The following is a 14226-nucleotide window of genomic DNA, read 5'->3' on the forward strand; positions in this document are numbered from 1 at the left end:
TCAGGGACTACCATTATTCTGGTTCACTCATAAACTCCATGCTTTTACCACACATGTACCATGTACCACGATACACTTGAGATACTGGTGCTAGGTTATCACATAGAAGCAAAACTTTAGACTACTAAGCCAGTAGATCTCCACTTTAGTGAAACAGATAATAAAGGGTAGTCACAACTATGGATTCACAAAACATGTTACACTGCCACAACCACCCTATGTTCTGATCCCATTATAGGGAGAGCAGCCCACTGCCTGTACAATTAGGGAACACTTGGTGCACACCCCAAGGTCACAGAACAGATTCAGGACCACACTAATTTCTAGGATTGCCAACTTCCTCTGAGAAAAATACTGGCCATGTGTATGTTGTTTGTTCTAGAATGGCAGAACATGATACTTAAGAGTGTGAAAAAATTATCTCAGAATTGAAAACCACAATACCAGCATACATGGCAACATTTCCAAACAGTAAAGCGGGAGATTTTGAAGAAAAAAGAATCAGAGGAATGTATTTTCCCCATTAACTTCTATTGAAGCAGAGGCAAATTCAGGTGGGAGACAGCAAAAACTTAAGCCATTTATGCTTCAAAAACCATGAGTCTTCTGCCTAAAATCGGGTCTGTTGGCATGTACGTACCAGATACAAACAGTTAGGTACTCAGGGCAGGGGAACATCAGGGCACGAGTCGGGGGTACACGCGGGTGGACGGCGTCCACCCACTTTTTTCACAGGGTGGACGCCATTCACCCTGCCAAGAAGTTGTGCCCCACTGAAAAATGTGCTGAATTTGTCCCGGTGTAATTTACAAACATCTGGACACTTGCAGCAGTGACTGCACGTTGTAATCTGCTTTTGATCTGCAACAACGTGCAGACGGGTACTGGATGGGGCTCTATTATTTCTGACTCCTGCTGGGCCCATAACAAAGGCCGAATTTGAAGGGTCATCAGGTCTCCTTTTGTTCGAGTCTCCTGGCTGGCAGCAGCCAGGAGCCTCACACCTAGAAGCAAATGCAGCAGAGGGGAAACAAAGGCTCACACTTAGTTAGCACTTCACACATCCTTAAGAGAGGCAGCTTTTCACTTTGTTCAGACTCTGTTTAGGAGATATGCATGCACGTTAAGAACATCAGATGTGTTGATCTTTCCCAGTATTTGCACAAAATAAAAAGCATTTATATAGCGCATACTACCCCCGAGGATACGTTGTAATAATTTAAATATCACTATTTTTTCCTTTAAAGCACTATGGCTGGAGGAAGCTTTACGCTGACAAAAGGCAACATTAGTCTATGTGAAGCTTACAAAAGTGTGAATCTTCGGCCTAAATCAGGAGAGTTTGCAAGTATACTAGAAATGTGCTCAAATGTACTCATGATAGACCTGCTAAACATATATGTGAGGTCTTAAGATCTGATGTCACTTTTTGTGATGCCACTTCCTGTGATGTCACGCCCCGATGTCACGCGCCATGATGCCACTTGCATACTAATTAGGTTAGTACCCCCACTTCTTGATTAGGTCTCGCCTACGCACTGCACAAGCGCTGCTTTGGAGTGACCTCTTGGAATCACTCCGGACTTTTTCGGAAACTCGTGCATGTACTGCACTGTTTCCAATGAGCACTCATGCATGTACAGCGTTTACCTTGCGGGAGCGAGCAGCGGCGCCATCTGTTTGCAATTATCGCGCCCACGATTTGGAAACAGCTGGCGCTGCTGCTCGCACCCACAAGGTAAACGCTGTTCATGGACTGAGCCTCGAAGCCTCACCCCCGTTCCCCACCGTGGCGTTGCCGGCCCCACTCCACTCAAACACCCCTTGGGTGGTGCCCTCAGCGTCCACAGGCATTTAGACCCCTCCACTCCCTTTGTTACTGCGGCCACAGTGCCCTCCTTATCCACGGATGGCAGGCAGGACCAATTGCAGCCTAGAAACATCAAATGAAATACCACGTCATATGTAGGCATGCGGATACTAATAGAAATGCCCCAGTGCAGTACATGTGATAAACGCTGCACAGCCAACCTTAAAATGTCAGTATCACAGAGCCCAAGTCGATGCCCGCTTGTCCCCTCTGCCTATTTTAGCACCAAGAGCCAATTAACTTAGTGGTGGGCGCTACATAAAATGACCAATGTTGTATTTTTCTTACCATCTATTGTAGAAGTATTTGGCGCAGTATAGCGACAATACAATACAATACTTAAACGTGACCCACGTTTGCAAATTCGTTATTTTACTGAGATAAAAATGATTAGCGTTCAGAAAGATTAATTAGTGACTAATTGTCTTGTTTGCTGTCTCTTATTTAAACAAGCAAGCTAATAATTACAAGTCATGTCGCCCGAGAATGGAGAGTACCAGCAACTGCTCCCAGCAGGAAATGGAAACTTTGCCAACTGTTTGTGTTGTTGAGCTCGCGTTACGTGCGTCTTTTTTGTTGTCTTGGACTGTGTTCATGCGGTAATGTGCAACCGAAAACTTTGACAGTATCTTGCCGTAAAATGCGCCCCTGCGCTGCTCGAATCCTGATTTACTACAAAGGAATGCCGAGAAGTATACTTTATAAATGTTACCAATGTTTTACGTTTTTTCTCGTTTCCGTGTACACCATGAGTTCTGTGTCATTTTGTCGCAAAATATAACATTGCACAGAAAAAAAATCTGCATAAATTTGACACTGCAAAGAAAAACTGTAAAAGTAAAAATGTAGGAAAAATGCCTGCATACATTAACATTTTCCACATTCAACGTTTTGATTAGATTGAAAAGCATTTTGCAATAGGATGAAAACGATCTCACTAAGAGCACAGATAAGATTGTCATGAGCTTAGACAAAACTAAACAGGTACTTAAAGCACACTTTTTTTTAATTTCGCACAACTTAAACAGTCTTAAAAAAATATAAACGCCCTCCACGCAGCTTCTGTTTTATCCACCCAAACTTTGTAAATAGGCCACCACAATGAATTACTTTCTTCGTGCAGTTTTGGAGTGGACTTTATATTTCTGCCCTTTTTTGTTCCATAACATTGCCCCACTCCTGTTAAATTGATAACTGCAGGCAGAAAACCACACATTGACAATGAAAAGAAAGCCAGACAGTATTTGTAGTTCTAATGGCTCATCAGGCATGCTTTTCCTCCATCACACTTTCCTGGACCTAAAGTCTTAACCCACTGTTTTGTATTTGTTTCTTTTTGGCACGTTTTTTAAAATTGTGTAGCTTGAAAAGAACTACTCCAATTCTAGCTGGCATTCTGCCCTCTATAATTTTGTAAGAGTTGCAGCTTTTTTTTAGAAGAACTCTTTTTTTTGTGTTCAAGGACTTCAGAATACCTAGTCAGTCTGCAACCACAAGCCGAGAAGAAAATGCATAGAATGAAAAACAAGCATTGGCATAGCCAATAGGTCTCGCCTTTGGGACCTTATAAGTGTTTAGCCATGCAACAGTTGATGTTGTTGCGCCAAGGATATTGTGCTAGATAACTAAACACTTATAAGATCCCAAAGGCGAGACTTATTGGCTATGCCAATGCTTGTTTAGGACTTGTGCCCTGGGGAACATGACTGTAAACCATGCAGGGGACATTCTCATCCCAGCCTTTACAAATGTACAACTTGGGTTCTAGTTTTTGCCTTCAGCTGTTCCCGCATGGCACCATCATTTTTGGCTTATAAAGTTGACATGTAAGTTCGAACGGCACAAATAATGGTGGAAGTTGGTGCCGAAGGGGCCAGGGAGCACCAGTTCAGTCCACTTCTCTACTTATGTCTATTATTTTTCAAAATCGAGAAGTCGGTCTGGACCGGTGCCCTTGAGGAAGCATTGCATTTGTTTGCATTTAAACTAGAATCTATTTATTTGGAAAGGTACAGTCACGCTGAGTGATTCGGGTGAATAATGATTTTGCAAAATAAATAATTTCATTTAAACTGTAGAATGTATTTCATTCGTTTGCACTATCTGGGCACCAGCAGGGGGCGCAACGGGGAACAAAGTGACTCGCGCACACACGGCCTTGGAACGAGGCTTCTCCTGAAATTCAATACAAGCAAACATATTTTTATAAACTCTTTTGAAAACGAATAGGTCTGACCTCAAGAATCGTAAAAACGTAAAGAAACAATATTAAAAAAATTCCTACACTTCACTGAAGCACAATTTTAATTTGGAACTTTCTTATTTTTAAATGCTTACAAAATCGAGTTTGAGATTTTTTTAAACATTCTTTATGTGAACTCGACATGCCTTAAAACACCGTTGATCACTGCCGGTACCATTTCCTCCTTAAAATGGCGGCTACAGGCTCGTAAGTAATTGTATGATCTAGCGCTTGTCCCATCTTTGTTTTTACTACTTGTCAGCTGACTGTCTACACAAGCAGCAATGTGCCGCTCAGACACATGGGGCAGTAAGGCGGTGTTTCGGGAGTTTGCACTGCCCTGTTGCACTTTGAGCCCTAGAGTGGCACTCAAGTCTCATTCTGAAACCCCAGCATGGAGGAGCGTAAGGATGCCAGGGCGAAAAGCAGGAGGTGAGTGAGAGATGGACCAATGCAATACTAAATAAAATACTTTGTTGGCGTTTTTATACATGCAAGTATTGCAATATTGTATTTGTTTACAAAATGTCTTTCATTTAAATACTCGAGGTGACATGAGTTGTGTTATGGTTGTTGATCTTTGATTTGTTTGTGGCTCTGATTTTCAGGGGGTTGCGCGTTCTTTTGCTCTTTGGTGTATGTATGTGCTTGACAACATTTATGTATATACAATTCTAAAAATTAGCTCTGAACTTAATTGTCCCTAGGTACAGGTTATTATCTGTACGTAAATCCTGGGATTTCCTGAGGTGGTAAATAGAGAGGCGTAAGCATACAGCAGTGAGCTAGCTACCTTTCCCACAGTGTCTTTAAATTGTTTACTCTACTTCTGACTGAGTTTGAATCTTCCCTGCTCTGTGCGTTGTGCTCTCCAATGATTGTCGGAATGTTTCTTTCCCAGGCTCTGAATGGGCTTCCGATTTCCACTGGGCTTTTGGGTTTGCTAGTACTTTTTGGTCTCCCATAGTTTTTTTCTGCTATACGGACCTGCAGGTTGCATATCATTTTAACGATTGGGTTTTATGTGTTTGCTGGGTGCTTATCTGGTTTACCTTATGTCTCTTTTCTTACTCCTCTTTGGTTGTATGTGCGGTGCTCTCCAATTTCTCGTGTGTTTTTGTTGATTTTTGGACTCGTTTAGGTTGTAGCGGTTTTTGCTCTTCACCTATCTTTATGGGACTATTTATTGTGTTGTATTGATTTGTAATTGTATTTATGTGTTGACGTTTGTGCTTTTTCCAACTTAGTTTTTCACAGTGGTTGGTTCTGTGTTTTGGTTTCATATTGACCCTTACCTTTTCTCAGTCAGAATTGATCATGTCTGTATGCTGCTCTCTGATATCGCATAGTTGCTTTTTTGTGTTATGGTTTTAACAGAGTGTAACTTTATGTATTCTGATGTTTTTTTATGGATTGTCGTGTGTGCCTTCATCTGCATTGTGGTTTATATTCAACGCTTTTACTAGTTTGTTTCGGCTATCTGAAACCCCTTGGTTTTGTGCTTTTTATGGTCTTTGATTTTTTTATTGGGTTATGTTTGCTTGCATATTTACCAAGTTGTTCTGCACTGTGCCTTATCAGCTGGTTGGCTTTCTTTCATCTACAGACTTCGGCTGGACCTGCAGTTCTTGCAGCGGTTTCTCAGGATACTGCGTGTTCTCTTTCCTCATTGGCTGTCCCGGAACACTCTCATGTTTGGAACTCTGTTGTTTGTGGCCCTTTTGGGTGAGTCTTAAACCCCAGAGGCACAGTCTTTGCTTCTGTGTGACATCTTGAGCACACATCCTTTGTCCAAAGTTACATTAAGTGAAGCCTTGACAAAAATTCACAGGTAAGGGCTCAGAATGTGCAACATCCGTTCTCAATACTCCGGATCTATCAGATTGCAGAATGTGCTCAATCTTTCACCTTAAAGAACCTTTGAGCCAGTTTTGAGCCCCCCTCTCCTCTGCCAAACACCGCCTTCTGCAAAGGTATTGTGTACCTTCCCGGACACGTTCTAGAACTGTACACCATGTGAATGCTACTATTGATTTGCTGCCGGTTTCTCCCTAATGCTACCCATCCATTATTAATTCGGTTCCCCTTTATCTGATACTCTTCTTTCAGTGTTTAGCATCCACCCTTACTTCTAAATATCCCACCTAGTGTTAAGTCTGCACACCTGAATAAACTCTCTTCGATGTTCAGTCTGTGCTTCCGACTTACGTTATTGCAATGCCAATAGCTCAAACTCTTGTAAATATGAGACCTATTCAAAGAAGCGGCCATTGTCCCGGTTGTTCGGTAAGTAAAAGCACGTATGGCATGCTGAATGTTGCATGAAAGCATGTTGTGCCTACAGTAGGAGAAACTCATTAAAGAAAATAGTTCTTACAGACTAAAAACACGTTCTGTGTAACAACCAAAGTAAAAGGGCCAGTCCACATGGGAGGTTACAAATGAAGACAAAGCGATACTGAGGAGGGACTAATAAGCCTATTAACGAATCAGAAGCCAGCATTTACGAAGGACAATGACACAAGCTAATGACAAATATGGGGGGGAGAGTGGGTGGGGTTTCTATTCCATACAGAATGGAGAGGGGATGAAACTCCGTAATCCGGGCTCCCTGTGTCTTTTTAAAAAAAAAAAATCAAAAAATTTAAATTACATTTGATAGATTTCAGTTCACAATCTGACAGTACATAGTTCAGACAGCAAGTATTACATTACTTTGTGCACTTTACGTCAACCGTACGTGCAGTGTTAAAATTTACATGCAGTAATCATTACAACATCTTACTGGTCTGCATTACTGTCAGGAGAAATTGATTAGATGAAGATCAAGAACAGAAAAAATTAAAACAGAACAAACAGTCAGCATCAGCGTATTTGCAAATATAGGTGCTTAAATTGACTCTGGCACTCTCGATTGAGGGTGCACGCAGGGGGAGGTCCTCCCACCTTGGGCTCCCCGTGGCTTAGATTTAGATAGAGGATAATCACTGCATTGCTGTTGGACTCAGAAGAGTATCCATTCATAAAGACTCAGCATATAATTTCTTTAACTGTGGGGCTAGAGTCCCAGAATAAGACATGTAAAACTTGGCCGTAAGGCCATCTGGGCCTGGTCTTTTACCCATTGCCATCTCTTTGATGGCTACTCTAATTTTCTGCATGGACACAGGGTTCCCCAAGCTCTTCCGCTGCGCAACAGCAAGCCGGCCAGGAAAGTAGAGTGTGTTTCCGGTTGCAAAGGTGCAGGGGCAATGTATAGAGATTCATAGTATCTATAAAAGTCAGTGTTAATGGAGTCAGGGAAATACAGTGGCTGCACATCCTCTCATTGAATATTACCCGCTTGCCGTGAGGGGAACGGCTGTGTGTCCTCACTTGCCTGCCATGAGGGGAACGGCATTGATCCCGCCATACTACACTTCCCAGGGGGCATAGCGCAATCGGCGCTGCTGACGTCATCGAAGTGCGCAGGAAGCCCTTATAGCCAGCGAGTGCCTCCCGCAGCGCGGGACGCGCGAAACACATTTTCCAAACGCCGTGAGGGGAACGGCTAAATACTCTCCAGTGCCTATCTTTATTTACCCGCTTGCCGTATGGGGAACGGCTGTGTGTCCTCACTTGCCTGCCGTGAGGGGAACGGCATTGATCCCGCCAGACTACACTTCCCAGGGGGCATAGCGCAATCGGCGCTGCTGACGTCATTGGAGTGCGCAGGAAGCCCTTATAGCCAGCGAGCGCCTCCCGCAGCGCGGGACGCGCGCGGGCCAAGGGCGAGCCCGTCCTTGCCCGTCAGGGGCCGGAGGAGGCCGGGTCGGGACACCCCCCTGACACCGCCTTTGGCTTCTCATGCCAACCTGCTGTTTTGTCTAAAGGTACTGTCATCCTTGATTGTAATTTTTCTTCTTCCTTGACACCCAGAACTAAGTACTTGTCTACCTGGACTAATTGTTTTGACAAATCCAAACTCATAATGGTTAAAAACCAAAAGACTTCTGCTTCCCGCCCTTTGACGAGGCAACAGTTGGCTACGGCACCACCACCACCTCTTCCTTCCCTTACGGCTATTGATAAGATGCTCCAAAAAACTATTGGAGTAGTGGTAAACGCTATTGAAAACACTGAGCGTAGATTATCTATTACACCTGTGGTACCTTTAGCAGAGCAGGTCGGGGACTACTCCATTCCTGTCACAAATCCCCCTGACGCAAGTTCTTTTCTTGCGTCTTCTTTTGCTGACTTACCCTGCGCCCAGACGTTTACTGACATTTTAGTAAATAATGAATCCATAAGTTTATCCCCACCCCCTCCAAACACTATTATAACCAAACCTTCGGGCCCTTGAGGTAAGAATAGGAGACCTGTGAAGAAGCTACGTAAAAACACAGGTCAAAATCATGTCTCTGCATTAACCACTACTGGCCCTTCTTCATTAAATATGGTTGCCCCGCTTTGGGCTACTAGTCTAGTAGCTGATATCCAGCTGTCACTAGAACAGATTATTGGCAAACATATTACATTTTTGGCATCTAGGATCGACAGATTAGTTTCCACCCTCAATAACAAGGGTTTGGGAAAGATGTCTCTAACGATCCCTAATGGGAATTTTGCTGTAAGCGGAGCCGGTGACAGTGCTCCCCAATCCGGGACTAATTCAGTAGACAACACTCTCTCAGGGAATATAGCTACACGTCCGACCCCTATTAATAATGGGCCTGCCACGGATTTAGTCAGCCTTCCCTTAAGTATATCTAATGCCATTGATGGTCCCCATATAGGTGCAATTTCAGCCTTGGCTTCAGCCACTCCAATGGCCACTCTCAGTATAGATAAGACCGGACCTGTAAGAACTAGAGTGGAAAGGAGGCCCTTAGATGCTCCAGTTTCACCAAATTTCCACCTATTCTCTACAGGTCCACCAGTGGAGTTACAAACTATTAATCTTCCTCCTGAGTCTTTACCTTATGTTGTAGTCCTTTCGGGGGTGCCACCTTTATCTCAGTGGAAAAATGAAAGCCACACTGAGTTAAAGAATAAGTGTATGCAGTGGCTAAATGTTAACAGACCCCTTCCCTTCTACATCTCTGGGGAAATCCTCACCGTAAAACGTGTAGATTGGATTGGGAAGGGACCCAAATCTATCGCAGGGAACTGTGTGGTTATAAATTTTAGTGACACTGCTGCTGTTAAATACATCTGTGGGTCGTCCCCTTCCACATTAAACACCCACATTCTCTGTCTTCACTTGTCTTACTTTTATCCTGTATCCCCTTTGAGACCTATTCCCTTTAAAGGTGCTAGATATAATGAGGGCCGTACTGACTGCCCCTCTGGAGTGTATCGGGGGCAAGCAAACTGGGTTGGCCCACATGTCCATATCCCCTCCCTGTCATCTTTTGAGCACAGTAATAGGTTCAGCGTACTGAACCAGGTTGATTGACGTCCATTTGACAAGGAGACACCCTTGAATATCACTATTGATATTCCTATCTCTCCAATAGTATTGGAGGGTAGAATTAAAAGCCCCATCCCTTTAGTGGTTACACTGCCTGGTGGCGTGGGCAGGCTTGAAGGGTATGATGGGAGAGTTACAGGCGCTGTGGGACTTGTGTGAGAAGTCTCTGCCCAGGATGGAGTGGTATCTTATATAGCAAATTTAAAGAACAAGGTCCAACCAGAGCCTCCTATTTGTGTTAGTCCTCCCATCACGGCAATACGAATCCCAATTGATACCGGTAAAGTAGCTGACGGCACCATTAAAATTCTTTCATGGAATGTTGCTGGTACAAAAAGCAAATTATCTAATCCTGATTGGGGTACCTTTATGCCTAATCATGATATTTGTTTGATCCAGGAAACGTGGGCTTTAGAGCAAAGTGTTTACCCAGGCTATGCAATATTCCACACCCTGGCTGTATCTGGTGGCAGGGGGCGTCCTTCGGGTGGTCTTTCAATTTGGATTGGCACCCATCTGGGGGTTACAGCCATTCAACTACAAACTAATTCCCCTGATATTCAATGTGTATTAATGACACCCCCAAACTTATTAAAAATAGCTTTAATTAATATCTATTCTAGACCAGTCAGTCGTGGGTTGGAGTCTGAAACTTTTAAAGCTTTAGATCTCTTCTTTCAGACACTTGATCCCTCAGTCATAAAAATTGTCGGCGGGGACTTTAATTGTCAATTTGAGCCCTTGGTCAACCCGGACTGGGATGAGCAGGATGTCGAAGATCTGCTTTGGTGTATCCCGGAACCAAAGATCCCGCCTGTGAAGGCCTGGACCCGGTTGGTCCTCCAAATAAAATCATTCTCGCTTGCTACGTCATTGCGGGCGTGCAATGGGAGATTGGACCCTGATCGCCTGGGACTTCCCACATTTAATAGGGTATCACATACTTCCACTATTGATTACATCTTGATGGAAGCTAGATTTTGGGATAAGCTTTTAGAATTTCAAGTGCACCCGAGACATGATAGCGACCACAATGCCCTGGTTTTAACACTTAAACCAGGATCTTTTGGGCTGATTAACCACGAAGCCGGCCTCACATTTAATGAGACCATGCCACTCATGGCCTTGAACAACCGTCGCAGGGTTAATTGGCCCCATTTACAGAACTCACAGACTAAGGTGGGTGAAGTTTATCAGCTTGCGTTACCTTGGATAGCTGCAATGGCTGACTCGCCATCAAACAGCCATGCTGTTACAATCCATAGCCATTTGGTCAATGCCCTGGGGGACGTCCTTTCCCCATCAATTAGGCCCGGTCGGGGTGGGCCTAAGACATGTCATTGGTATAACCACTCCTGCAGGAAAACCAAGAAAGATCTCATCAATGCAATTAAATCTCAGGATAGTTCATTAATTAGATCATCCCGTCTGCTTTATAAAGAGGCCACTGATGGAGCCAACAGGGATTGGGAGGAAGCCCGGTGGGAAGAGTTGAGAATAGCGCTTTTGGCAGGGGACGCTAAGTCCTTTTGGGCCATCGTGAGTACGGGCGCTAGGGGAGGCGGACAAGCTATCACTCCAAACATCGCACCCTCAGTGTGGGAGGCCCACTTTGGGGCTTTATATGCATGTGTGGAGCTTGAGGATCCATCTCGGTCAGGTTTAAATCCAATTCTTGAAACTAGCCAGGAGGCACTTGCGATACTCGCACGGCCCTCTGCCCTAGCCCCCCGCCATGAGTATCGATTGGCGGGGGCCTTGGGCGGTGGGCAGACATTTTGCGTGCCCCCCCCCGATCCTCTAGCGAGCATCACCTTGAAGGAGGTAGAATCTGCTATAGGCAATTTGCTCCCAAACAAAGCACCCGGCCTTGAAAAACTGCCTGGGGATCTGTTTAGATCCCAGCCGAAAATATGGGCTCCGACCCACCCGATACTTGGCTCGGGGCCGAAATTGTCCCCATTTAAAAAGGGCTGTCCCCTTTCCCCCTCTAACTATAGGCCCATTAGTTTGTTAGACACAACTCAAAAACTAATGGGCAGAATTATCCTGGACAGGATAAAGCCTGGATGGAGGAACGGGAAATACTGTCCACTCTCCAGGCTGGATTTAGATCTGGAATTTCAACTTTGGACCAGATTTTCCAGCTCCAGGTCCTTTTTTGGAAAACTACAAGGGTTGAGGGTGGCAGCCTCTTTCTTGTCTTTGTGGACCTACGGGCCGCTTCCGATCTGGTCCCCAGGGAAAAACTGTGGGTGGTTCTGGCAGACTTGGGCCTACCGCCCTACCTGCTTAATATTCTGATTCGTTTGCATGTTGGAAACTATGCGCAGGTTAGATGTGGGAGACATGGGGCCCTTTCGGATCGCTTCTCTGTTGCTAGAGGCGTCCGGCAGGGGTGCGTCTTGGCCCCCACCCTCTTTAGCCTCTTCATAAACGGCCTTATTGAAACCCTAAACAAAGTCAAGGACAATGATGCTCCTTGGTTGGCCTCTGGGCGTGTTCCCGCGTTAATGTTCGCTGACAAAACTTTGTTGTTGTCGCGAACATCATCGGGTATTCAGCGTGTCTTGGGTGGTTTCGTGGGTTTCTGCGCTGCGCGAGGACTGGAGATCAACTTGGCAAAAACCAAGTTTATGATCTTCAGTCCCCCGAGGCGCACGCGCCCGAACCCTCTTTTGAATGGAGTTCCGTTGGAACGAGTCAAAACCTTTGTATATCTTGGGATAACGCTGACGGAGGACTTTGGCTGGGGTCATCAGACCACCAAATCTGCCTTGAAACTCTCGCAAATAGCTGGGGGCATTGGTAAATTTCAGAGAGCTTCGATACCTAGATTGGTTGCGCCCGCCCTCGAGATTTACAGACTACAGGCCCGGTCGGCATCTTTGTACGGGGCAGAACTTTGGGGTCATAAAAATGTGCCAAGCCTCTCGAGGGTTGAACAGGCATTTTTGAGAAACTTGGTGGGTTTACCGATAAGTACACCCCTTATCCCCTTGCGAATGGATATGGGGATAGAATCTATTGAGGACTTGGCAGAAGTGCGCCCCCTACTCTATTGGAGGAGGCTCTGGTCAACACCCGAGCTGGCTTCCTTTAGAGCTGAATTTCGGGAGGTCTGGGAACAGTTAAAAAACAAAAATATCCCCTGGCTCTCTCACATTAAGGTCCTTTCTCTAAAAATAGGCCTGCCTCAATTATGGGGGTCTCCTGAGGTGAGTTGCCCGAGGATACCCAGGGCACAGCTTTTAAATTTGGTGAGACAGTTCAATCTATGCGTTTTGCACAGTTCTACTTCCTATGGTAGGCTCTCCGTTGATTTCCTCACAATTAAATTAGAAAGGGGGTGGGAGAAATTTTTGGATGATGTCCAACCCCCCCTTGCGAGGAAATTATATGTCCAACTTAGGCATGGCTCCTTACCTATTAGATCACTTACTTCGAAATGGGCTAAGTCTGAAAACGAAAATTGCCCAATATGTAATTATAAGAGAGAGGATCTTATCCATGTCTTATTTTTTTGTCCTGCATACAGCAACCTTCGCAAAACTTGTCTTATCCCACTATGTAAAAATTTGGGCTTTCGACACTGTGTGCAGGCATGCAGAGTCCTTAAGTGTGATACATCTCCGCATATTGTATTTGCTGTCTCCCGATTTCTTTATGGCATGTGGCGTTGTAGGTCTAGTTTTAAATCATTTTAAACTTCTGTAACTGTTTTTTGATAACTTACCTGTTTAATCTCACTTTTAACGAAATGTCATATTTTTATCTTCTTATTGGACGTGCTATGTTTGTACCTATTTTATCTGCACTTTTATGGTCTTTGACCGAAATAAAGTTATCATAAATAAGTAAGTAAGAATATTAGTGATGGGGGGGTCCCCCTCGATTCCGGTTGCATAAGCTACACCAGACACACCAGCAGCCTGCCAGGTTTTACCTCGTCATCATGTGCTCTGGCAATGTAATCTTTGTGATCATGACAGCTCAGCCTTTCTGGGGTAGCATTATATTGTTCCTTTTTCTCTCACATCTCCCTAATATTTCCAGCTGTGTACCAAAGGTGTTATCTAATTTGTGCAGTTTGGCTTCTAGTGGCTGAAGTTCCCTATTCAACTTTTTTTGAATGCCAATTGTCTGGCTAAAGCAATGAGCCCGCACCACAACCTTTAAATTCCCATTGAACAGGCAGGGTTTAGGAAAAATTGTTGCTCTTTGGACATTATAGCTATGTACTAATTGATTTTAGAAAAATATGTCACCATTCATGGTCAATTTGTTTATGCTGTCTTTATTGACTCTTCCACCGTGTTTGACTGTGTTGGTAGACAAACGCTTTGGATTTTTTTTTAGGCATACCTGAGAATTTACTACAGGTAATCAGAGCATTGCGCTCTTCCACCTGGTGCCAGGTGCTCCTAGGTGCTAGGTGGAGACCAAGGCCTTTCGTCCAGAATTTATGCCTATAATTGTGATAAGCAGGGCTGCCTGCTTGCACCCTTATTGTTTTCTCTATATATTTATGCTCTGTCTCAGACCTTATCCTGTTTCAAGGGCAATGCACAAAAAATAGGGAATCATATAATTTCCTTTGCCCTTAACACACCCCTTCCTAATACCGAATTGCAAAACCCAAATTGCGATTTGGTAACAAGT

General features: G+C 44.4%; 1 protein-coding gene across 4 annotated transcripts in view; it reads left to right on the forward strand.

The window, feature by feature from the left end:
* Window positions 1–4384: 4384 nt before the first annotated feature.
* The window catches only part of ABCD4 (ATP binding cassette subfamily D member 4), a 179901-nt gene continuing 170059 nt past the window's right edge, over window positions 4385–14226 (forward strand). For 2 of the 4 annotated variants that reach the window (XM_085626769.1, XM_085626768.1), the window contains exons 1-2: window positions 4407–4544; window positions 5719–5837. In XM_085626769.1, the coding sequence (XP_085482895.1) occupies window positions 4523–4544; window positions 5719–5837 (141 nt within the window). In that variant the 5' untranslated portion in view covers window positions 4407–4522. Of the gene's footprint in view, window positions 4545–5718; window positions 5838–14226 lie in introns of all 4 variants that reach the window. The other 2 variants (XM_085626767.1, XM_085626770.1) reach the window with 2 other exon arrangements.

This window comes from Triturus cristatus, chromosome 9 (genome assembly GCF_964204655.1).
Source record: "Triturus cristatus chromosome 9, aTriCri1.1, whole genome shotgun sequence".
Classification (NCBI taxonomy): Eukaryota; Metazoa; Chordata; class Amphibia; order Caudata; family Salamandridae; genus Triturus; species Triturus cristatus.